Raw genomic sequence first — 26,646 nt, forward strand, 5'->3', positions numbered from 1 at the left:
GGCAGCTCCATTGTCATCATCCTTCAACCAATATACTCACAATCTCTCCTCTGAACGTGTCCAAACCATCGATGTCTGCTCTCTCTAACTTTGTCTCCAAAACATCTGATGCTAATATGTATTTAATTCTTATTATCTTTCCACAGTTAACACACCCAGTTGGGTACGCTCCGGGTGAGGAATTGACCAACAGGTCATTATTTCACACACTACCTAAAGTAATTGTTGAATTACTATTTTTTTTCATTAAAAAAACAAACAAAACCATACAACATAAATCAACAATAAATGTGACAGCTACATAAGGTATACATTCGAAAAAAACACTGTTAACATACAAAGAAATGACAATGTAATTTAACGTAACAACAAGGACGTTAATTATTGCAAAGACAACAACAAAAAAATCCACATTGCATTGTGGGAATCACGCGGCTTTCCGTCACGTATGCTTGTTTTCGTTGGCATTAGCAGTGAGTCAAATAGTTACATGGCAGGCCGACCGTGCGGTGTCAGGGCTTCCTGTACATTGCAGTCTGGTTTAGTAAGAATCAGAATCAGAAACATCTTTATTTGACAAGTATGTCAAAAAAACACACAAAGAATTTGTCTCCGGTAATTGGAGCCGCTCTAGTACGACAACAGACAGTCAATTGACACTTTTGAGACATAAAGACATTGACAAAAAATAAATAAAACACAGTCACTGAGCAATAAAGGGTTGCTAGTTGTCTTGTAATGCTGGTATTTTTTTTATTTTTTTTAATAACAAATTTAAAAAAATAATAAAATAATTGTGTAGTCTTCTCAAGAATCAATCTTGTACTGTATTTCTTTTTTTATTCACTTTATTTACCAATCGATCGGCACACAGCTAGCATCTGTTTGACATGAAGCTACATTCTTCTTCATGCCCTTTTCGTCGCCTCTTTTTGATATAGTTCTACATAGTGCCCCCTAGTGTTCCGACTGAGATACCACAGTTGGATAAAATTGTACCTTCATAACAAGTTGACTAACTTGCATTCCTCTTTTTTTTAATTAATGCCATATGTTTTTGATACAAGAAATGCCAAGTTTAAACTGAAATCTATTTATATTTGTGCTTGAAATTGGCTCACTAGAAATGTTTGTAAAAAAAATAAAAAAAATAATAAATGCAGTTTCCTGCTATATGCACAATGTGAATTTTAGAAAAAATACTCTTTATTATCGAAAAGAGGAAACCAATTTGTCATTCATTATTAAGTGAAATGTCTCATATTCTCTTGTGTATTCATAATAGCAAGCAAAAATATATATTATCCTTATACTTAATTATTCTGACAGAATTGTCAGTAGAATACTCTATTACTAATTGCAACACTACTGGATGCAAATTTTCATTTGTGACAGTTCTGTTTAATGCCACTTCAGAAATAAAACGACAAAAAGACATAGCATAGCGTTATCATCGAATAACGGAAAACCTACTATCAGTTGGTTGACGACCTTGACGATTTGCTTTATCGGTACAAACATTTTGATCAGCCCCTAGTTTTCTTATTAAGGTTTAATGCACTTGTTTATCAATTTTATTTTGATAAATAAATATGTATTTTAAAATATATTACATATATAAATGCAGGATATGTATTATATATTAAATATATTTTTATTTTGTTGGTAAAATGACTCGAAATGACTAAAAACTCAAAGTGTTGGACTTGATTCTGGACTTGCCTGTCTCGACTCGGGACTTGAGGGCAAAGACTTGAGACTTACTTGTGACTTGCAAAGCAATGACTTGGTCCCGCATTTGTCGAGTAATATTGAATATCTGTGACCCGGAAATAGTCTGTCCCATTCTCTGCCTGCATTGCGCCACAGCAGCAGTAAACAAGAGTAGCCAATTCTGGAACTAACAGACCGTCAACAGCAGTTTAAGTGAGAGATGAAAACTATTTTTGGACACATTGTTTGGTCTCGACGGCCCGTTTTAGTCGAGATCTCTTATGTCAGCGTCCGTTTTATCGAGGTTTCACTGTATGGAAAATGTTTGGTGATTTCAGACAATCCAGACTAAAGTGTCATCCACTTCTCCGTTGTAGCGGTGGCAGATGCGGCAGTAATGGCGCAGACCCAGGCGCAGGCACAGTTGCAAGCAGTCTACACGGAAGCCACGCCTGAGCAACTGGAAGAACTACAGCAGCACTACGATGTCATTACCTTCACCGCTGAGTAGCTATACAGCGCGACCTACACTAACAAATAAGTACCAATACTTAATTTACGATGGAACATGATTAAAATGTGGTAAACTGATGTAATTTCCCCCTCTTTTCCTTGAAAATAATCAAATAATGTTAGTTTAACACATTTTAATCATGTGCAACCGATGACCATTTTCAAATTAAGTAAATTCAAAGGACTTTTTTTTTCATTGTACCTGCTTTGTCATCCACCTCATCTGTGTTTAAATTATCTCAACAATGTCACCCGAAGAATGACTTGCAAAATATACAGAGCAGAGTTTATGAATGTTTTCCTTTGGGGAGAAAAGTGACTTGTTTATTTAAGTTTATTCATTGTTAGAATGCCCAAAAGAATGTTTATAGAAAACTTGTACATAACTTTTGTTTTTGTTTTTTGTCTTCTGGTGAATCTCAAGTGTTAAATAAGCTAATAGCTGACACCAAATAAATCACTTTGTTTAGCTTAAGAAGAGCTTGTGAATTTATATGTTTGACATGGATTTTAGAAAATACAGCTCTGGAAAAAAACTGAGACAAAAAATACACTAGAACCTGGTTAGTATTTTGACCATTCTCAATGACAGTATTTGTATTTGGAAATTGGAGTTATGTTCTCGTCGTCAGTAGTTTATAGAATAAAACCAAAATTATACTCAAACATGTACCGGAAAATAGGAAAATCCAAGAAACTGATAATTTTGTGGTGGTCTCTAAATTGTTTTCCAGAGCTGGATACATGCAATCACATTTTTCTTTTGCATTTACGTGCTTGTGTCTGCTCAACTGATTTGTTCACAAAGCGATACAGTGGCACTTTGACTAACGAGTTGAATTCCTTCTGTGACCATGCTTGTAACTCGAATCACTTGCATCTCAAATCAACTTTTCCCCTTTGGCATCAATGGAGAATTTTTTCAGTAAGGTTTTTTTAATAAGTGTTTGTTTTTTAATGAAAAACATACAGTGATAACATAATAAAACAGAGTGCTTTTTTTTTTGCATCACTTTCAGCGAATTTAATCTTCAGTTTTTTCTTTCCTCACTTCAGCAAATTCTCCCATCTTTTCATGGACCAAGTTCTGTTGCTCAAAAAATATTTTAATGCCCTGGAGGGGGGGGGGGGGGGGGTTCCACACCAGGTGAGGACATGCAACAACTAACCAATAGGACAAGATGAGAGAGGACAGAAAAGGTCAGGGCAGGACAGGATGTGGGAAATGAGCAAGTCATTGCTACTGATGAGTGGTGCATTGGGATGCTTTTATAGTGTCTAAACACCTGTAAGAACCTGTGAGTTGATGTCTTAATATAACCTGTGTTATTGTTAGTTGTCCCAGCATAAGCAATTCAAACCTATAGCGTGCCTATGGAACTTATTAGGTAATGAACACCATATCACATGCATGTTAGTCAACTGGTGTATGGAGTTGATGAAGTGGCACATTGAGGACGCCCATCCCACGGGGGACCCAGCCAGGGGGACGCCAACCACTCTCCAGGACGCAGGGCAGTCCCCCAGCCCAACCGAAGCGCCCCAACCAGTCACAAAGGAAGACCCACCGCCCATCCTATTACTATGGTTACCAAGTCCCTGACTGGCAACCAGTATCCCTGTACCGTGATCGTGTGTGGTGCGGTGTTGTGCAATAAAATTGGGGAGACTGGTGGGGGTGGGGCTTAGACGGTCACGAGACAATGATGACCCGCAACCGTCACCCTCACCCAGGCCAAACAGCTACCCAAAGGATGTGCGAATGTTAAGTCGTGGTCTCCCCCAAACTTTGTGAGTTCACATGTTCCGCGTCCTATTAAGAAGGGAGGGGGTGTTGCACTCATCTTCGAATCTGTTTAGCCCAAACATCGACTCTAAAACATTCAAGGCTCTCGTCATGTGCTCTACAATACCATTCATCCAGCCATCCATTTTCCATACCGCTTGATCCTCACAAGGGTCGTGGGCGTGCTGGAGACTATCCCAGCTATGATCAGGTGAGAGGCGGGCTACACCTGAACTGACTGGTCACCAGCAAATTCGCGCACACATTCACACCTAAAGGCAATTTAGACTCTTCAATCAATGTACCATGCATGTTTTGGGGATGTGGTAGGAAACCGGAGAGACCGGAGAAAACCCACGCAGGCACGGGGAGAACATGCAAACTCCACACAGGCGGCGCCGGGATTTGAACCCCGGTCCTCAGAACTGTGCGGCAGATGTGCTAACCAGTCATCCACTGTGCCGCTCAATATCATTCATTGCTGTTCAATTGTTTATCTATCATGCTGCTTTCTGGTCTTCCCATGTCTAATATGAAAAGCCTGCAGTTAGTACAAGACGCTGCAGCAAGACTTTTGACAAGGACGAGAATATTCACTCATATTACCCCCATTCTGGCCAACTTGCATTGGCTCTAGGTCGACTTGAGATGCGATTTGTTCAGTCCCGGAACCTACGCTCTCAAAACGCTGGTCTTTTGGTGACTCCGAAAGCCAGAAAGAAGTCCGCAGACTCTCAAGCTTTTACTATTTTATTTTTTTCTATTTGATGATTTTTCAAAGGTTCAATTTAATAATATTCTACTACCAGATCATACAGACAGTTTTAACCTATATGACAAAAACTATTACTGGAAAAAAAATGTAAACTCTACATTTAAGTGTAACTAAATGTTAAAAAGGGAAGTCCTCGCAGCTGCTGTGCTGTATAACTGAATGGAGAACTTGCTTTTTTGTTTGCATGGCCAAAAGAAAAAAGAGGAAAAGTCAAGTGTGTTCCGTTACTAACAGACTTAAAATGAAGCTGCTGTTTGTTGTCGTTCTCTTATTAGGTGGGGGCAGCTGAGGTTTATTTGCCGTTTTCTGTTGTTCTCTGCTTCTTTGAGACTTACGACACTTGTTCTGCAGATATTCCTGGATCGAGCGGCCTGCAGACGGTGGAGGAGTCTGGCAACATTTCCCTGAGACTTGACTTCCCGCCGCTATACAGCGGTCACGTCAAGTCATGCTGCAAGGTGTACCCAAGCGGGTGTCAAACCCTCCTGGACAGCACGGGCTACACCGCCGACTTCCTGAGAGGAAGGGTGAGCGTCACAGAGACAAACAGCTGGATTGAGTTCAAAGTGGCTCGGGTACGGACGGGAGACAGAGGCTACTACAGATGTGTGCTGCTGGGCACTCCCGTCTACATTTATGCTGATCATCGGTTTCGTGTTTCTGGTAAGCCTTCACCTTCGCTTCAAGTAGGTATCCATCCATCCATTTTCTGAGCCGCTTATCCACACAAGGGTCGCGGGCGTGCTGGAGCCTATCCCAGCTATCATCGGGCAGGAGGCGGGGTACACCCTGAACTGGTTGCCAGCCAATCGCAGGGCACATACAAACAAACAACCATTCGCACTCACAGTCACAATTTTAGAGTCTCCAATTAATGCATGTTTTTGGGATGTGGGAGGAAACCGGAGAAAACCCACGCAGGCACGGGGAGAACATGCAAACTCCCCAAAGGCGGGGCCGGGGATTGAACCCGGGTCGTCAAAACTGTGAGTCTGACGCTCTAACCAGTCGGCCACCGTGCCGCCTCTGATTTTCAATAAACCTCAACTATAATACCACAACGGAAGCTTAAACACTCCACTGTGATACAGTAAAACTCTTCGGACATAAAACGTTTACAAATTTTCCATTCTGCTTGAACTAACAGCCGAACAAGACCAAAAAAAAAATTAATAAATAAAAAGCAGGAAATTTGTGACCGACACTTTGAGCCTTTGGTAGACAAATGCCAGGATGTTTCTTTTTTGTAGCGATATCATGCGGAAAGAGAATGAGAATCAATGGCGACGTCCGCTCGATCTCATTCCTAACCGCGCAGAGAGCAAAGTAATCGTCAGATTTACATCAAGCTTCACAGAAAACAAGACTAATAATGGTACACCACGTCAACCTTTCAATCATGTCAAAATCCTATGAATGTGTGATTTTGGAGGACAAAATCGAGGAACATTTTTATCTTTCTCACAACCACAGAAAATCTCAACCGAAATAACCGAAATAAGGATTTCCTTGCGTAAAACAATGAGAAACGTGGACCTTCGCTAAATCCAAGTTTGGGAAACCCGGCACAGCGAAATGGCTAGAAAATGGCGGTGGTGATCTGGATTTAGTAACATACCTGCTTAATGCAAAGTCCATTTGTAAAAAGTTCAAGTGCATTTTAGGTTCATCTGGAAGTTTCATCCCAAAGCCCAATATTCCTAACTTTTTGTGAGTAACATGTAATATTAAAATTCAACTAGAGGATACAGTGTTTCATATTGCTGTCAGGAACCTTAGCTGACCACGGCGAGCGGTCCCGGGTCTCACTGTTGACAAGAACCCAGAGCCCGGAGTGGACTGGAACTGAAGTGCCACAGGGGCACAGTGACCCTCCCAAGTACGCACACTTAACCTTTTGTTTTCTATTGACCTTTGCAACTGTGTGTTTAATTGTATTGCACATGTTGTACTGATCGAGCAGTGGAAAGCATTACACAGACTGGTAGGTTTGTTTGTGCTCCAACTGTGCTCTCTAACAAGATGGCTGCTTTGTCCCCTTCGGAAGTAGAACGCTACGGACTCTTTGGACATGTGGCGCCATCGCCGTCATCGCATTGAGTGTCATCGTCGTCATTGTTTTTGCCTCAGTCAAAGGAGCACTTTGCTTCACGGTCAAGAACAAATCTAAACACTTGGGTAAGCTTGGTTATTATTATCATTATTTATTAATGGACGGAACTCTTCGCTGTGAGGCAGACGTGCTAACCGCTCAGCCACCTTGCTCCCCAGCACCACCTGTCCTCGTTAGGGTCACATTTACACCAATCAGCATTCAAAATGATTTGTGGATTTTGCAGTCTTCCTGCCTTTATGAAACCATTCATTCATTTTTCGTTCTAGACAAGAGTGGAAAAACGGAATCAGCCAAACAAGAGGCCACAGTAGGGGTAAAAAGGGGAACTCACCCCCCACTGCCTCACTTTTGCCACCCTTTAAAAAGTACAAACACGGAACAAGCACATTGTTGTTTTTTCCACGCTCCAAGGAGACGTCTGGCGTCATCTACACGACAGTAGATTTCCGAAGCAAGTCTATAAGAGCGCCTCACGCTGGTGAGGCGGAGTACTGCACCCTAGCCATCCACCAGTGAATGTGCAGCCACTTGCCGCCATGCCACGAGGTCACCTTGTGTATTTTAAATCGAGACATATTATGTAAAGTTGACTTTTGAAAGTTTGGTGTCCAAATAATTGTGTGCATGCATGTCAAGTATGAAATAAAACAACTGAGTCAATCTTTTGTTTGTTGACCATTTCTCAAAAATGTGTGTGTGAGCACTTCTCAATTTTTTTATTTAAAGGTACAGCTAATTGACATAATCCCACCCCACCCATGATTTAGAAGCAAGGCTCGGTGAAGATCCACCATTTTCAAGCTGCGACAGGGAAGCACCATCATGTCAAAGATGAAAGGTAAGCAGAGCTGCAATGCTTGAATAGATTAGCATTATCTGACAGCGTCATCAGCATTAGCTTCTCATAGCTTCTCATCAACAGTCCTGTAATATTTGTTATATTAATGAAAACATTGTCCCCTAAAATTGGTAAATTAAAACCAAATAAAACAATAATTAATAGATTAATAACATTTTTAAAATAATAGTTTTAATCATTGCTCATAAAATGTGTTCATGGATTTATTTAATAATAAATAATTAGGTAAATATATAAAATAAACTGAAATATACATTAAACAGTTTTTAAAGTGTATTTGAAATCATTTGTTTAGTAATTGGTTAATGTAACATAAATGATAACATTGTAAAATGAGAGGGATTGATATTTAATTAAAAATAAATGTTTTAATATTTTACAAACACATTTGGACTTTTTTTTTAAAACCTCACCAATAACTGACCCGGTCCATCTGTTCATTATAATGTTTATTAAATTGTTAAATTACAAAATGCAGATGAACAAAGAGCAACTACACTAGTCAGCAGTGTCGTGTGTGCCAACTACATGTACGTACAATATATACGCCAGCAATAATTATTATAACTAAATAATAATAACTATACATGTATAAACAATATTCAATGCATACAACTAAAAAATTGAATTCCAACTTTATGAATGTGAGAACAAAGCAGCAAGAATAGTCAGCAATCAGCATTTGTAAACGCACATTTGTAACCCATTTTTTTGCCCTCCATTTTCTTGCTTTTTCAACATGTTTTCCTATTATCACTGTATTATTCAACTAAATCTCTGATCAGTGTATAAAAACAACTTATTTTTATTCTAAAAAGCTTCGGATTCATTGACTTTGTTGGGGAAATTCCACCTTAAAGGCCAAAGAATTCACTCATGTGCTTATCTTTCACTCTGAGACCTTTGGACAAGCCGCTCTCCTATTCACAGGCTGAGCTCCGTTATCATGTAATCCTCTTTTTTTCTTTTGAGGCTCCGTCTTATTACAGTCTCAGAGGAAACCGCTCAATATGTCATTCTTAGTCCACGCTTTTGCTGCTCTGTAAAAAGTCCAATAGGTTTTCTACTGGATCGAGACGTGTGTGACATTTCAGTGTGACAATGACGATCCAGATTAAGATCGTGTTTTATCTTTTCATCGATAAAAGGCACAACATTGTACTGTACAACATTCATGAAAAAAAAATGGAGTGGCCCCTTCCTCGGCCCTTGTCCCATCAGTCACGGGTGTGTGGTTGCTATGCCACATGTAGCTTTGAGAGCCATCATTTTTATGACATGGGTGTGATTGTTACGCCATATGTAACTTGTTTTGACTGCACAAGTGTATAATTTTTTGTTTTGAGAGCGATTGTTTTGAACGACATGAGCATGTGGTTGTTATGATGCACGTATCCTTCAGGGTGATTCTTTAGAGCGCAAGGGTGTGTGATTATTATGCCACGCGTAGCTTTGAGAGCGATTATTTTTACAACACGAGTGTGTGATTGTTATGCCACACATACTGTAGCTATGAAGGTAATTATTCTAATGACACAGGTGTGGTGATGTTCCACATTGCTTTGAGAGGGATTGTTTTGACTATACTTGCTTGTGGTTGGTATGGCACACATACTGTAGCTATGAGGATGATTTCTTTGACTACATGGGCATGTGATTTTAAGGCCATGCATGGCTCCCTGCATTTTTGCAGTTTGGCATTTGCAAATTCACCTTTTTTGCAGGTTTCTATAACATGGAAAAAAAGTCTGGATTTTTTAAAGATTTTTTTTCCAGGCAAGATACTTTATACAGATTGTATTATATTTATTGTATGGTTCAATCTCTTTAATTGAGACAAGAAACGGTTACTGTTGGCCGAAAACGCCCCAGAAATATAAATGGAGACAAAACCTCCCTATTTCGTGAGTGGCTCTGGAATATTTTGCCCCAAAAATGGGGGTTCAGTGTAAATGAGGTTGCGAAGTGGTGACGTACACGCCAGCTCCCTCGTACTCATGCTGCTTTTTTTTTTTTTTTTTTTTTTAACTTAAAAAATAAATAAATAAATCAACTCATCTGTAAGCCATTTATTTTCAAGTAATGTAAGATGAGTTTAAAATGACATTAATGTGTTTTGGAATCAGAGTTCGGGATATGTTTAATACCTGCAGATTTTTGCTATTCGTGTGAAACGATAGTTTTTGCTGCTGATGGGAGCACCTGACCGTAGAAACGAGCAGCTGAATGAGAGAAAGCCACTGACTTAAACACACACACACACACACACACGCACATGCACACACACACACACACACACAGAAACTGTGAAACCACAAGCACGGTTTATTTATTGTGCATTTTTTATTGGCGTTTTACAGGTTTGGGGCCAACGTTGACACACTAGCTCGCTTTCATTTGGGAGCTGTTGACGTCAGAGAAGTGCACTTGTATTTGCGGTGTGCTCAGAAAGCGTGGGGCGGTGGGGGGTAAAATCCACGTCATGACTCATCTCTATGTGTCGGTTCGCTGAAGCGCAAAGGCAGCCATTTATGTTGTGCATTTCATTGGATGGACCTCAACGAAGGTCTTGCAGTCAGAAGAGCAGCATCACAACAGTATTAGTATTGTCATCAGCATATTACAAAAACAAATTGTCAATGGCAAGAACCAAAGTGAATTTTCACACATACAAAATTGACCTTTGAAGATGACAGTTATACTGAATATTTGAAGGAGCTACAGTGTCCATATGACCTTTTTTGCGAGTTCTTTTTGTGTGTGTGTTTTTTTTTTTTTTTGCTCAAGAAAAAGAAACTGGCAGTCATTTTCAATAATATCAATCCGTTTGGAGCAATTGGTGATGTAACTAATTGCCCTGGGAATGCCCCTTTTTCATGGCCAAAGTTGTCAACGATGGAGCTGAGGACCAAATTTGTTGCATAGCCGGTGTGGACAAAGGGATGTACTGTTCTGCAAATTGGCAGTAGTTTCTCATATAATCACTCTTGGGTGAAATGCTCACATGTCCAAAATGAAATCGGTAATTGAATTTCCTAAACATGTCCTTAAAAATTGATTACACTGTCGTTGATTAAAGTGGGATGAACACGGCGCCCATCCAAGTCGGCCGCTGTCATGCAACGCCACCGACCGACTGCGGTGGCCGTGACAGGTCACAACAACCGCAAACGCCACAAATTACAACGACATTAGCCCACAACACAGCAGCATTAATGTACAACGGAAGTGACCACGCGACTCCCTCTGACTGCATAATTTGTCCGGGTCACTGGGGCCCCCTATTGCCGATGGACCAAGTGACTAAGTCGGGAGGTTGCACAAGTTTTAATGAACGAACCTGACATTGATCACAACTGCAAAATAATATCTTACTTTCACTTACTTTTCCAACTTCGTTCATTAAAACCTGCGCAACTTTCCGCCTCATTTTTTTTCTCCTCAACTTTATTCATCAAAGTCTAGCATCACAATTCAAGAAACATTCCGAAAGAAAATACACTATCAACATTTAAAAACTGAGCATACATAAAACATGTACAGAAGATTTTGGATAAGAAGATAATCAAGAATAAAAATAAACATCACTAAAATAAAAGTCAGCGGGCTAATCAGCAAACAAAACATTTCATATCATTGTACACAGTCAAGGCTAGTTTGGCTTTGCCCAATTTCAATGTTGTTGTTTTCTTTAAGTTCTTCTTTCATATAAACTAAAAAGATTTCTTGAAATTGCATCTATGGAGGAATCGTTTAGCAATAATAATCACAGTGTTTTATGTCATTACCCATTTTTTATTTCATATTATTAGTCCATATTTAATGTCTGTGTATTCCAGTTTGGGTAATTGGTTGTCTTTTTCAAATATCCATTGTTGAACTGCTTCCCACAACATTTTTGTTTAAGTGCCACCAAAAGATGTAGAATCTATGTCTTAGAAAGGCTAGATACCGTTAAGGTTTTGAAATGGGGTTCTTTAACTTGAGGTGACATGGGTAGAGTAAGTTACTTCGTTCTAATCACAATTTTAATTTCATTACACTAGCATAATCTTGAAATAGATTTTTCCTTATTAAAGATAAAGGGAAGCCCCTTGGTCTTTTGGCAATAGGAGTCCCCGGTAACCCAGACAAAATATGCAGTCTGAGGGAGTCCCGCGGTCACTTCTGTTGCACCTTAATGTCGCTGTGTTGTGTTGTTGTATTTGTTGTGGCATTTGTCAATTGTCGTGACCTGTCTCGGCCACCGTAAGTGACCGTACACAAAGCCTTTAAAAGGAAACCTCTGTGTTACATTATCTTCCCAAACTCTTTTTTTTTTAAATGGTCTTAGAGCCATGAGTGATTCAATAAATAAAACAATGACCTGACAAAACTGCAGTGATGAATCTGTACACACTTGTTGCCTTCCTTCTGCAACTAAGCATTACAGTGATCGATTTTAACAAGACAAGTCCACTCAAATGTATCTAACCTCACTATTTTCACTTACTGTATAAAACAAAACAAAAAACGTCCAGACTTTCAATATAGGTGACAACGACACGACAGAAAGTACTAGTTTAGAAATGTTGCTGACATCAGCAGGCTCACGGAGGGTTCAACCTAAATGTGGGCGGGCCAAAATCTGGCTGAAAAATAAATATGCCATCAGAAACTAACTAACGGAGACAGATTCCTTGTGTGTTTTTGACATACTTGGTAAATAAAGAGGATTCTGATTCTGAGAAAACAAGCCTAAAATAACAACCAAGTCTATTTTGTGGGATTTTTTTTCTGCATGTATCGTATTTCAGTCCAGAAGTATGGAATAAGTGCCAATGTTCAGAGCATTAGAGAGGTCCTCCTCTATAAGAAAATGAATATACTGAAATAGAGCAGGGGTGTCACATTCATTTGTCATGGACAACATTATATCAGAATTGGAGTACAATTAAAGCACTAACATATTTGATTTCTTATTTTTTATGTTTTCAAGAAAAACAGGAAGTAAACCATCACAATTCTATTCACTCAGCTCAACCATCAACAGTGTACGTTTTATGAGATATTTTATTTTTCATATCACAAATTTTGCTGTGTTTGCCGCAATACTACTCAGGCATCTAAAAAACATCCATCCATCCATTGTCAACACCGCTTATCCTGGTTAGGGTCACGGGGTGCTGGAGCCTATCCCAGCTGACTTCGGGTGAAATGCGGACTACACCCTGAACTGGTCGCTCGCCAATCGCAGGGCACATCCAAACAAACAATCATTCTCACTCACATTGAGACCAATGGGCAATTTAGAGTCTTCAATTAACCTATCATGCATGTTCTTAGGAATGTGGGAGGAAATCGGAGTACCCGGAGAAAACTCACGCAGGCACGGGGAGAACATGCAAAGTCCACGCAGGCGGGGCCGGATTTGAACCCCGGTCCTCAGAACTGTGAGGCAGATGTGCCAATCAGTCGTCCACCGTCCTGCCAGCTTAATTTTATTTGAATATTAATTTAAGTGGGTATTACTTTAATTCCAATAACAGAGTTACAAATCAATACTAATGTTTTTGTGTTTTGGCTTGAGAGTACATGCTAGTTGCATTAGCTGCTGTGCTAACTAGTTAAGAACAAACTTTATAACAAAGAAATAAAAACTTTGATATGAATGTATTTTTCTGATAATATGAGTAACAAGGTAAAAGAAAAATGAAAAGTAGAAGAGAAAGAGAGGATTTTCCTCAACTTTTTGTTCAGCCTATATATATATATATATATATATATATATATAGTATAGATTACCCTTGGGTCAAATTCTTCAGAACCTTAATGATGACTATCATAGCTATGCATATGACAGTTATATCTAGCAGTGTCTCCAGATTACTACAGTTAAACTGATGTGTTGTGTCACTCTCTAAAACAAATACATAACTGGATGAACCCAAACTTTCTTCAATCAAAGCTCAACAAAACCGACGTAATTGTTTCTGGCCGTAAAGAAAAGAGGATTGCTGTTGGTAAATACCTGGAGTCACTCGTTAAAAACCAAAGACCAAGCCCGAAACCTTGGTGTGCTGATGGATTCCAATCTGACTTTCAGCAGTCATATCACTAAAAAAGCCTTCTATCAGCTAAAGAACATAGCCAGAGTGAAGGGTTGCATGTGCCAAGCAGACCAGCTAGCTCATCCATGCTTTTATCTCAAGTAGTCTTGACTATTGTAATGGTCTTCTGACTGGACTCCCACAAAAGAGCATTAATCAGTTGCAGCTCATTCAGAATGCTGCAGCTCAGGTTCTGACCAGAACAAAAACATCAGAACATCAACACACAATTACTACTATTTAAGATGTCTGTGATAAAAAAAAAGAATGTTATAACAATTACAAGAAAAAAAAAAACAGAATCATGCCCCAAAAAAAGCTCATTTTAAACTTATTTTCAACATTATATTTGATATGACAAGGAAAAGAAAGAACTATTTAATATTTAAACTATATTTAGGAATCACTTTTACCACAGCTACAGTTTTTTACATTTTGCCTAAGCATAACTATACAGAACAAATAAAACTTTTTGTATGTTGCGCATTCATTATTTGACATTTCAATATCGAGGACAGTGTGAAAAATCATATGAATGCATGATCACTTCATCAAGTTTTTACTTTTAAACACTTTTCCCTTTCATTTCATTGCAAATATATGTATTTTTAACAACTGTCGTGCAATTTATGTTAACAATGGATTTGGTGAAAAAAATGCTACATTCACAAACCGATGTTTTTAAGAGAGTCCAATTCATTCTATATGAAACTACTAGGAATACGATTTCAAGCTCAATTTGGAGCTGCCATTGTTTGCCAGCCACTAACTTTTAAATTCAGGTTGGCTATAATCAAGCCTTAAAAGGACTTTTTGTCAACTCGAGCATTTTATTCAAGTGCTGGTCGTGTGTGCTTGAGTCTTCGGATCGTAGCAGCAGCAGCAGAAGGGAGCTCTGTCTCCTACTCATGGGCATATGTCAACCATACCTGGATTTCAGGGATAATTCCACATTTTCACTTCAGTGCATGCACACCAGAATGAGCAGCAGAATGCCCATTGAATTATCGTGATGCACAAACGGTTTAATGCTTCAAATGCTATTAAATTATGTTATCACTGTATGTTTTTTAAAACACAGAATACTGTTGAGGGCTGTTTTTTTTTTTAAATGATTGATGATGTTAAAAAAACATTACAAAACATTTTGGGGTTTTATGGGGTGCTGGAACAGATGAATGCCATTTCCATTGCTTTCAATCGGGAAATATAATTTGATATATGAGTGTTTTGAGTTGCAAGAGTGGACACGGAACGAATTAAACCCGTAAGTCACTACAACTACTATTGTGGCACTAGTAAGCTTAGTTAACGAGGCTAGTTACTCAACACCAGTCGCCACACTTGTGTAGGCCTGCTTTCCAATGAATGTAATAGGAAAGTAGTCGCAAAACAAAGACTGATTTGAAGTGTGTCATTATATCTTTTATTGTAAAGCCCCGTGATAAATTAACAACATACAGTACAGTACAACAAATACAAATACATGAATGGTTCACAAAAAGCTTGAAAGTGCTTGGCGTCTCTCACGTAGCTCGTTTCAATACGATCCCCACGCCTCCCTATGGCGTGTACATGACGACAATCAAGACAAAGCGCATTGTTGTGCAACTGACATAGCACTTGAGTTTGACAATGGACAGACAAGCGGACCAGTACTTCGGCTACCGAGCCACTACGATGTGTTTGTCATCTCCACAAGTCTTGAACGTGACCCCGGCTGGCCCTTTATTGAAAGTCAATGTTTTTGTAGTCGTCGGTGCATCTGTATTTGCTTCCAGCGTAGCGGGTGCACACCAAGTGGGGGAGGCAGGGGCACGTGTGGTGCTGCCTTTTGCCAGGGTAGGGAACCTGGATGTGGGTGAGATGTCAGGATGAGTAGGAGGCTCCTTACACGCCGTCTTACCCGCCTTGATGAGCTCAGTGATGATGATGATATCGATAACTTCTGCTCCTAGCAACAGCTCATAAATTGACCCAAGAAATAATAATCAAAAATAAAATCATTCAAATTTGTCTGCTGGCTTTACTTTTTGAATTGACTTCACTTTAAACAAATAATCATAACAAATTATAAATAATTAAATATAATAAATAATGAAATAAGAATGCACATATTCTTCAGTTAAATGAAATAAAACAGAGTAAACTAATAGATGAAATAGTACAAAATAATACATACCAATCATAAAAATGTACATACAGTCTATACGTACTGTATGTATGCACTCACTCCTGTTATGTTGGAGGTCAAATTAACCCATAAAATATTACAAAATTATTCAACTTTTTCTGTTGGACACATTTTTGTCTTTACTTATTAAAAATACATTTATATAAAAAAATGTCTTTGTTAAAAAAAATGATGTTGCTGTTAAGTTGTGGGTCACTTTAACCCATAAAAAATAAACGTATTTATTTATTTTCTTTGTATTAAAAAATGTGAAAACAATTTATTTAATAAACCGCCGAAAAGAAAAAAAAGGAAAAAAATATATATTTCTCCAGGTACTCTGGTTTCCTCCCACATCCCAAAAACATGCATGGTATGTTAATTGGAAACTCTAAATTGCCCGTAGGTGTGAATGTGAGAACGAATGGTTGTTTGTTTGTATGTGCCCTGCGATTGGCTGGCAACCAGTTCAGGGTGTACCCCGCCTCTCGCCCGAAGATAGCTGGGATAGGCTCCAGCACGCCCGGGACCCTTGTGAGGATAAAGCGCATTTCATACACAAGGTAACTCCATGTGCTTTGATTAAAAGCATTTAAAAACAAAGAAAAAAAAATCTTATAAACATTTAAAACAAAGAAACACAATAAAAGTACAATTAAAAACGTGTACAGTGCAAGAAATATTATTTAAAAGTGGAAATGCTCTAAAAAGTGCAAGAAGTATTATTTAAAAGTGGAAATGCTCTAAAAAGCATGAGAAACAAAAAGAAGACTTTTCAACCTGGATTTAAAAACATTCACACTTTGGATTTAAAAACATTCACACTTGGGACTGATGTCACTTCTGTTGGCAACTTATTCCATTTGTGTGCAGCATAATAGCTAAATGCTGTACAGTGAGAAATACAATAAATACTGTTTATGACGTAAACGTGCGTGGCCCACCTTGTGGCTCAGCGGGTGGCACTGGTCCCCTTCCGTGCCCCTCGGGACGCACATCCTCAAACCCCTCAGCCAGAGACTGACGGCACAGCACAAACCCGAGCCACACTGCATGTCTCGTTCGCAAGCCTGCAGGGGGACAGCACATTCGCTCACTGATGCGACTACCCTAGCGGTTCAACTTTTGTGCCCTGCTATATTGTAGATTTTGAAGCAATGCTTTTTATGGGTTACAATTAGAGTTTACACCGATCTGATCAGCTTGATCGGTATCGGTCTGTAATTAGCATTTTAAGCTGAAGGGCTTTAATGTCAATTCACCGATCGGTCAATGATATCATTGATTGGCTCCGCAAAAGACATTTACTCCGCGTCGCCATCGTGTACAGTGTATTTGAATCAAAAAGCTAGTTTATTTTTAGCCTTGTCGCGTGTCTTTTGACGTAGTACTGTAAATATCTAACCACCAATAAAGTTATTTTTAAAAAAATATGTCGGCGGTGTGGGACAGACAACACGTAATGCGTGGATCAGACTACACGACAAATTTGGTCTTTCACGATCGCACTATATCAGACACTGCAATAAAATCTTGTATTCTGATACCACCGCATCCCGTCTTTTACGATCACTGGGCTTTATCTTGTCAACTCAAACGCGATCGGATACACTTGTTACCATGGCGACGACAACACCAATGGATCACGTCGTGAATTATTGGAACAAAATGGGGAGAAACGTGTGCTGGTGGTCACTTCTGCTCGGGAGAGGACATTCATTCAGGGATTGCTTGAGGTATGTTTACGTACTTTTAATACGATATGGCTCGCAAGCAGGCAACAAAACGTTATGTAGCCTAGCAAGCTAGTGCCAGCACTAACGGTTGTACGTAAACATGCCAGCGTGATGTTGAATCATGCTCTTATTTCTGTCATGTTGGTTTGAGACAACTGATTAGAATACATGACCTGAATAGAAAATACTTTTGAGGATACTCGGTATACAGTACACAAGTATATACAGTAAATGTTCAAGTCATTTAAATAGACACATTGCTCCATCTTGTGATCGGATCGCTGGTCGTTTTTTTAAACTAGCTGGTCGGCCCCAAATATCTTGCTTGTGTAAAGCCTAGTTAGTTGTATGCCCGTGTGTATTGTTGCATGTGTGGGTAGCTGCTGTGTCTGTTGATAACGCATTGGTCTTTGAAGAGTCATGGGGGAATCTCGAAACAGTGAACGAGTAAAACAGCATAAGAATGATCATAAATACAAAACATAAGGAACAGAAGTTGTACAGCGGTCAGAGGGTGCTTTGGCACAGGTGCGAGATTTACACTTGCAAGTACTTGCAATGTAGCAAATAAAAATAGAAAAATACACTTTCCCTTTTCACTGGAACCCTGATTAAAGATTAATCATCTATCTATGACAGACAGACTATTGATACATTTTGATAAGATCTGTATGTAGTTCACAATTTGGGACAATTATTATAAGGAGGCAAAAAAAAGTGAGCAAATTCCACAGCATTCTGTATTCAGCCTCCCTTACTCTGGAACGCCCTCCCTGATAACAGCGGCTACTCCGGTAGAAATGTTTAAGTCTCGATTTAGGACTTATTTCTACTCTCATATTTGGTTAAACCACACCAAGTACGCATTTTGTGCCTTACCCTCCTGACATGAGGATTTTGGCCTATTTTACTGCCACTTCTCCTCCCCACATTTATAAGGTGCTCTGAAAGGCACTTTGATCATGGAATACAAAGAAATAAAAACACAATATACATATATTTGAAAAGGTTATTTTAAAATATTGATAAAACTGGGTTGCGACAATAGGAAAATGAGAACAGTTGAGACTCACTGCTCTGCATGACCTGTGATGTGAGCTACTTTGGTTGAATTGGATTTGGACTTCCATGCGCCCACACACATTTTGTACAATTTCATCGCCCTGATCTATTTACAAGTGGCTATCAATTCCAGCCAGGATATCGGAGGAGGATGTGGTCCCCACGCTGTCACGTGTAATCTCTTTTCACTCAGTAGATCAAGACATGTGACTGTGCTTTTTGCATCTATTGCATTTGTACACAGCGCATGAGTTTGGGTTCGACTTTTATTGCGCTGAAGCAGATCAAATAAATAATAGTGGATAAACATGATTTGCAGGGTGGCTGCAATATCAACAACAACAATATCGACAATTTGGCAGCAATGCAGCACAGCCCATACAGTTGCCTGCCGATCAAAATGAAACCAGGAGTGTCTGTTATTAGACAGATGTACCCAGTGTAATTAGTAATTAGTAATGGTTAGTATGGCTTTCTTCCACATTTGTTGCAAAAAGAAAAAAACTAAAAAGGCATTCACTTAAGTCTAGATACAACCAAAATAAAGAGAACCTAACTCTAAACAGCGATTATATCCATTCTCCCAATGGCTGACTTTTCAGTTACTGCTAGAAGCATCATTGCCCAGGAGACATGTCAATCATTTAGATCTATGGAATGGAAAACCGGTTGTTTTTAAGAAGCACTTCCCAGTTATTCGATTCCTAGAAATCGTTTGTTTCCTTGGGATTCCTCTTACATCGCAAATTTGTGATGAGGTCACACCCAAAAATTGGTTCTGAACTTTATCAACATGGCACTACTGTACAATATAACATTCTATTGTTTATATCATTATTTTGATGTGTAGGGAATTCAGTTAGGTCTGTTGCGACACTAATGTTCCCTCCAAGACAATAACACAACAACAGTCGCTATTCTATTACATCATCCTTGTGGCTCACTCTCCAGGCATAACCAATCAACCCACACTTCATCCAACTGTTACATGAGCGTAACAGCTGGATTGCGCGTAAAGCGGTTAGTCATGCCTGGCGTGTGGGGCGCGTGGATGACGTGATAAAGCGGCGACGGTCACTGTTACGCTGTTCACTTGTGAGCTGTGTTCAATAAACGGAGAGTGGGCAGTTGCACGTGCGACTGATGCCAGCTCGCGCAGTGAAAATGTACGTTGTTAGTGAGACCTCACTCCACGAGAGCCGCACTCTTGTCCCGTTGGCTCGTGCACTCGTCTCGCAACGTGGGTCGGAGCCGCACCCTCACAAAATGCGTTTCCTGACTTTTTGTGCGACGAGAGTGAAAAATTAATGAGGATTAAAGTAACAGCAGCAATGCTATTAGATCAGCCACAAATATTTGTTTACGGAACTGCTAGAGAAGCAAAGATGTAAGTGACATTGTACAATGTACACAACATCAGTGTACATTCCTTGACAACTAGTTGTACTATTAGATATTTTAAATGGTGTTTATTGATTTATTCATTTGATGTTTATTTAACGTTTATTGAGTTAATTGTTTTTCTATACTATATACACAATATACACATGTGCTAATGCAAATGTCATGAAACTTTCTAAGGGGGGAGATATTTGTCTGATTGTGTCATTTCTAACTGTAGTTCTTTAAACATAATAATATACTGTTAATATCAAATAGTACCTTTTGACTCTATCATGGCCACTTCTGGCAAAGTGGAACCCATAAAAATGATTATTTAAAAAAAAAAATCATTTTTATTTACTGGATTGAATCATACAATTTGGGTAAAATAGATTTCCATCTAGTTCAATATTAGTTTTTGATTATTTCTACCAGATGACATACTTTATAAATTTTTGGACATGGGCACAATCTCATGTAAAATTTTACTTTCAGAAAGATGCATTTAATGCCTTACTGGGCTTCAATTGGGCAAATGAATGACACAATTTAGATTTGAAGAAGTGGAGTTAGCAACTACCTACGGTGGCCTGGAAGTGCGAAACAATATAACAAATTGTGAAACACTTGAACATTTCATAAAACACAAAAACAAAACACGAAACACTAACATTTCAGGAAACACAAAAACAAAAGCGGAAACACTTTTACAAAAAGACGAAACAAATTACAATTGCGGAAACCCGGAAAGGGAGGGGCCATTTCACAGACATTCTTAGAAATCCCACGGCCTTTCTCGGCAAGGCCCGACCCCGCTTCAACATGATTGGCTCCTGCATCGCGGGAAGGGTAGGCTACGCAGATGAAACAAGATGTCCATCTCAAATAGTGATTGTACATATGGACGTCCTGAACAGCGAGCCTGTATAGGCGTTTGATGCTGTATATACAATATATTGTACTTGATCACAGATTAAGAGTTAAGGAAGAAGGAGGTTGTTAAAGAGAGAGGATGCAGGCGAGAATTAAAGGGAAAGGGTGGATATTAGCAAGGAAGCTCCCAGCTCCATTCATTTTTGAACGTACCGAGCAAGGGATCTACCTTGTATACATTCTGGTCACAAGCTATGCTTTTTCATCGACAGGACACATTATTCATTATGAATATAGTTTACTTCCTTCAGATTACATCGTCTGCACAAAATGTAATCCACCGACGTGCTTCTACCTCCGCTCTTGTAGGTCACCCTATGTTGCTGCCTCTTCTGGAAGAAAGTGTTCACTACAGCCATTTGCATCCTTTTTGCAAAGTCTACCACCATCTGAAGTTCCTTTCCTAGATGCCGTACTTACCCATCACTTCTTCATCACCCCTATTTCCTTCACCAACATGTCCATTACAATCTGCACCAATCACGACTCTTTCTCTGTCTGGGATGCTCAGAACTACTTCGTCTAAATCCTTCCAGAATTTCTCTTTCACCTCTAGGTCACATCCTAACCTGTGGGGCATAGCCACTAATCACATTATACATAACACCATCAATTTCAAGTTTCAGCCTCATCACTTGGTCTGATACTCTTTTCACCTCCAAGACATTCTTAGCCAACTCTTCTTTTAAAATAACCCAGACTCCATTTCTCTTCCCATCTATACCATGGTAAAATAATTTAAAGCCTGCCCCTAAACTTCTAGCCTTACTGCCTTTCCACCTGCTCTCCTGTACACACAATATATCAACCGTTCTCCTAATCATCATGTCAACCAACACCTGAGATTTTCCTGTCATAGTCCCAACATTCAAAGTCCCCACATCCAATTCTAGGCTCTGTGCTTTCCTCTTCTCTTTCTGCCTAAGAACCCGCTTTCCAACTCTTCTTCTTCTTCGACTTCGACCCACAGTAGCGGAATTTCCACCGGCACCCTGCAGTTTAACGGACGGGCGGACGTTGTTAACCCGAGCCACGACCGATCCGGTATGGAATTCTTTAGATGAATGCTCATATTTGTTTGGCAAAGTTTTAAGCCGGATGCCCTTCCTCACGCAACCCTCTGCATTTATCCAGGCTTTGGACCGGCCTATAGTTTGTACTGGCTTGTGCTCAGCATTAAGCAAAAAACCTAAAATAATACCCCATAATTACAGACTATGGTAAATTGAAAGGGTAGTAAAATCGAACAAGTCCTGAGCATATATATATATATATATATATATATATATATATATATATATATATATATATATATATAGGTCTGGAAAAAAAGGAACCAAAAAAATAAAAACTTGAGCTTTTTTTTGTATTTTCACCGTTTTTCATTTCCTGCAAATAAATGCACTAAAGTGACAATATTTCTATTTGGAAAATGTGGTGTTATATTGTCAGTAGTTTATAGAAGGAAACAAAAATGTTCATTTTTCCTCAAACATACAATACATTTGTAAATAGTAAAGTCAGAATAAGTGATAATTTTGCAGTGGTCTCTTAAATGTTTCAGGTGCTGCATGTATAAATACATATTTTAATCAGAACTCACTCCTGTGATGACCGCTGCTCTGGACCAGCTCACAGACACGAGAAGAAAGGACAGCAGCACCGCTTGGAAGAAGCTCATGACGGACAACGGATCCAGCAGTCACTGGAGCTCCTCTCCTGTCTCCTGTCTCCTGTCTTTATCCACTCGGGTTCCCTCACCTCACCTCACTTCCCGCCCGCCCACTCCATGTGTGAGGGACCCCACGCCACGCCAGAGCCGCCTCATCAGATGCTCCCCGCCAATGGCACGAATCCACACGCTGATGGATGGATATCTTTGGCTCTTGCGTGAGTTTTTCCACATATCTGTTAATAGAAAATTGGAAAAAAATATATGAAAAAGCTCAACATAACAGAAGATAGAAAAGTCTACAAACCCCTGTTCAAAGGCCAGGCTTTTGTAAAGTAAAACAATCAGACCAATATAAGTCACTTCAAAACTTATCCCACCATTATCGTGAGCTAACCTGCACAGCTCAAAATAAAGAATTGAGATCATGTGGTTGCATAAGTATGCACACCCTCTTACGGTATAACTGGGATGTCGTTTAAAGTGTCTCTGATTAACCCCAAATAAAGGTCAGATGTTCTAGTTGGTCTTTCAGTGATTTTTATTTTTATTTATGTTTTGGTCTCTATCAGAAGCAAAAAGGTTTTGTGCTAACACTGCTATTTTCGACTGTTCATAATTCCTTCCACCTTGGCTAAGGCCCCAATTCCCAGCTGGCCCAAAGCATGATTCACTGTTGGTATGCTGTTCTTTTATGGACTAAACGCTTGGCGTTTGTTTCCATAATACATTTTCCCACATACGTTTGGGAAATGTTGTGGTCCAACGAAACCAAGGTTGAACGTTTTGGTCATAATTCCCAAAGATATGTTAGATGCAATCACAACACTGCTCATCACCAAAAGAACACCATACTGTGAAGCATGGTGGTGGCAGCAATGTACTTTGGGGCTGTTTTTCTTAGGCCTTAGACAAGGTGGAATGAATTATGAACTGTTCAAAAAAGCAATGTTAGCACAAACCTTGAGGCTTCTGCTACAAAGCAAAACAATTGGGGATAACCAATAGCACTTTAAATGTTGGCAGCTATGTAATAGGTCCCATTTAACATGTTGTTAACTTCAGTTTCAATTTGATTGGTTAATTGTGAACACAGCAACATCCCGGTTAAAAGAGGATGTGCACTACTTGTGCAACAACATTGTTTATTTTTGACTTCCCTTTCCGAAAAGATTTCATTTTTATTTCAATAGAGTTATACTGTAGCTTATAGATCACAATAACAAGTAAAAAAGTTTTGAAATTATTTATCTTGGTCTAATTTTTTTTAATCACAATTTGAATAGAGGCGTTTAGACTTATTCTATTTACTGTATGATGCCATGTCCAAGCATCCCTGATGAATCACACACTCAGAGCAGAAAAGGGCCGGGAAAACGTATTGGTGGTCTGTGAGAACAATGAAAAACTATCATCTCATTACTGTACACTGTACTGTACGTGTGCCACAGTATATATTAAATTCAGTAATATTCAACAATGAAAGAAAAAAAAATCCGCAATGAAAGAAAAAAAAATTCGTCTTGTGTGGAATGTCACACGACCAAACCCAGAAAACAGGTTAGTGGACTTACTGTGTGTGCAGCCAAACTACGATATCGAGGGGCTGATGACATGATGGTTTGAACTCGCACTTGCTAGAATATTAATTTCTTTACAAGACATCTTGTGTGAAACAAAATACAAGGTAGATGTTTAAAGTTCTTAAGGGTGCTTTGTCACATTCTCCTGCCATAGGGCTCCGCTTGTTACCCGAGCCGAAAAGGAAGTGCTTTGTCATATTTGGCCCAATGCGGAAGTTGCTTGCGCATGTACTCTATCGGACTGGGAGATGTTCAATATCTGTGCTAAAATCTGCAACATTGTTCCTTTATATTAGTAATTTGCTGAATTTCATACTTTCATTTATTTTGTCTGTTTCATTAAAATTATTTACGGTAAAATGTAGCTAAAATCTGCAAAACATGCATTATATACTGTATTTTTGTTATTAATCTTTTGTTAATTTTCTTTTAAAATTTGTATAAAGCAGTGTTCATTTCTGCTAAAATATGCCCAATTTCTATTTTTTATAACATTATTTTCTTTGTTCTCTTGAATGTATTGTTAAATATTTACCATAAATTATGTCGTGTAATCTGTTATTTTGTTGACTGTAAATTTCAGATTTTTTTATATTTTTATTTTACAATTAAAAAATGTTCTCTGTAAAATGTTCAGCAGCTATTCTATTCTGAAATTAAAATAACACTATTTTAATTTAACTGCTTTTATTTGAAATGAGAAATAGATCAAATCATGTGACAGTAAATCCTTATGCAGTGCAGTGTCTGCTGAAATCTGTGCAAATGGAACTGTTTTACAAAAATAATGATATTGTTTATTTTTATTAAAAAATAAATAGATTAAATAATTTGACTGTAAAATGTTCAGCGAAATTTGTTCCTTAAGTGATCAACATTTTACGCAGGTCTCATTTGTGTTACTGCAAAAATATATTTTTAGAATAAAAATCATGAAATGTATGATTGGAATCAATGGCGCACCATTTTCTTAGCAGGCGATAGGGAAAGGCTGCATTCCGACAATTTATGGGTCAAATCTTCATTTGGGATTTGACTCGTTTGTCTGATTTAGTGTGATAGGGACGTGGCCACGTGCAGCAAAACAATTCTATGTCATCGATGAAGTGTGTGTGTGTGTCCTTATAGTACACATGAACAAGTATGTGTGTGTGTGTCAGGTTTTGATTTAGCGTATAGGTTTAGTGAGCATTATTAGGATGGGAGCTGCCTGCCGCAGTGCCGCTGATGGATTCCTTTCATGTACCGGCAGCCTCATAATCAAATCGAGTCATTTGTGCCCCGTCAGCAGCGCCTCTGAGGCCCGCCTGTCTTGAGGCTGACCTTTCCTCAAAATCCATCAACATACGCAATCCTCTACAAAACAAAACAAAACAAAACAAACAAGCAAAAAAAAAAAAAAAAAAGACCAGTGTCAAGACCAACATTAAAATACGATAAGGCTGCAGTTTTTTTAAAATAAAGTACTATATTTAATATTATTGTAAGCCACTGTAACATTATGGGTTGTTTGAACATTAACACTGTTTAAATAAAGAAACAAAAATTTTATAAAAATGTATTGCATGTAAAAGTTTAAAAATTTACTCAAATGTTTTAAAACAAAGATCCTAAAGATTAAATGCAAATGTATTCTAGTTACAATATGTGATGGATCATATTAAAATGAAAGCACAACCAAGGTTGAGCGTCAACACAAAACTTATTTAACCAAGGGAGTACCAACTGGTGAACAACAACAACGTGGAAGACGAAAATAAAACGAGAAAAAGTATCAATCCGGAAGAACTCTGAAAACTAAAAATCCACACAGCAGATGGACGGAACGCAACAGGGAACAGATGCCGAACAGAATAAGTAACAAAAGGAGCACAATAAGGGTAAAATAGTAACTACACTAGTTAAGCAGAAAAAAATGATTGGCAATGCAGGCCAGGTGTGCACAAGAGGTTCCCCCCAGCCATGACAGCAACTGGAAAAAGCCCAAAAGAGACCAGGCAGGATCACAGGCACTGTCAAGAAGACCTCTCCATGTCTGCTAACCGTAGCTACTGGATACAGATTTGTAACAATACGTTTAGAATGACAAAAAACACAAATCTATAGCTTATACAATATAAAGTGCTCCATAGAACACACTTTACTCAGTACACTATGCATAAAATGGGCTTCTAATATATGTGTGCAATGCACCAAAAATACCTCAGACACCTACAACCCCAATTCCAATGAAGTTGGGACATTGTGTTAAAC

At 38.8% G+C, this 26,646-nt stretch overlaps 3 protein-coding genes and 1 long non-coding RNA gene across 17 annotated transcripts in view; 3 read left to right on the plus strand and 1 right to left on the minus strand.

Annotated features, from left to right (window-relative positions):
* Positions 1-3,213, plus strand: part of LOC133406867 (zinc finger protein 335-like) — a 35,093-nt gene extending 31,880 nt beyond the window's left edge. For 7 of the 9 annotated variants that reach the window (XM_061684924.1, XM_061684917.1, XM_061684922.1 and 4 more), the window contains exon 28: positions 2,091-3,213. In XM_061684924.1, coding sequence (XP_061540908.1) covers positions 2,091-2,224 — 134 coding nt within the window. In that variant the 3' untranslated portion in view covers positions 2,225-3,213. The remainder of the gene's footprint in view (positions 1-2,090) is intronic. The other 2 variants (XM_061684926.1, XM_061684927.1) reach the window with 1 other exon arrangement.
* Positions 3,214-4,863: 1,650 nt separating this feature from the next.
* Positions 4,864-7,721, plus strand: LOC133406961 (uncharacterized). 5 transcript variants are annotated; one of them, XM_061684929.1, is made up of 6 exons: positions 4,864-5,062; positions 5,139-5,450; positions 6,558-6,666; positions 6,835-7,216; positions 7,315-7,449; positions 7,671-7,721. In XM_061684929.1, exons 1-5 carry the CDS (start codon positions 4,972-4,974, stop codon positions 7,417-7,419), a joined length of 999 nt encoding a protein of 332 aa, XP_061540913.1. In that variant the 5' UTR covers positions 4,864-4,971; the 3' UTR covers positions 7,420-7,449; positions 7,671-7,721. The 5 variants fall into 5 exon arrangements, with proteins under 5 accessions (XP_061540913.1, XP_061540915.1, XP_061540912.1 ...); XM_061684931.1 differs by having other exon boundaries at positions 7,630-7,685; XM_061684933.1 differs by lacking the exon at positions 7,671-7,721 and having other exon boundaries at positions 4,867-5,062; positions 6,835-6,965; positions 7,170-7,216; positions 7,315-7,555.
* Positions 7,722-15,579: 7,858 nt separating this feature from the next.
* Positions 15,580-22,819, minus strand: prok1 (prokineticin 1). Its single transcript, XM_061694123.1, has 3 exons — positions 22,742-22,819; positions 16,969-17,094; positions 15,580-15,702 (listed from the first exon to the last, which is right to left on the minus strand). The coding sequence occupies exons 1-3, from the start codon at positions 22,817-22,819 to the stop codon at positions 15,580-15,582; spliced, it is 327 nt and encodes a 108-aa protein (XP_061550107.1).
* On the plus strand, positions 19,922-24,959 carry LOC133411631 (uncharacterized). Of its 2 annotated transcripts, none has more exons than XR_009769688.1 (3): positions 19,922-19,988; positions 21,448-22,182; positions 22,703-24,959. It is a non-coding gene; the product is annotated as an uncharacterized LOC133411631 (long non-coding RNA). The 2 variants fall into 2 exon arrangements; XR_009769686.1 differs by having other exon boundaries at positions 19,933-20,209.
* The last annotated feature ends 1,687 nt before the right edge of the window (positions 24,960-26,646 follow it).

This window comes from Phycodurus eques, chromosome 1 (genome assembly GCF_024500275.1).
Source record: "Phycodurus eques isolate BA_2022a chromosome 1, UOR_Pequ_1.1, whole genome shotgun sequence".
Classification (NCBI taxonomy): Eukaryota; Metazoa; Chordata; class Actinopteri; order Syngnathiformes; family Syngnathidae; genus Phycodurus; species Phycodurus eques.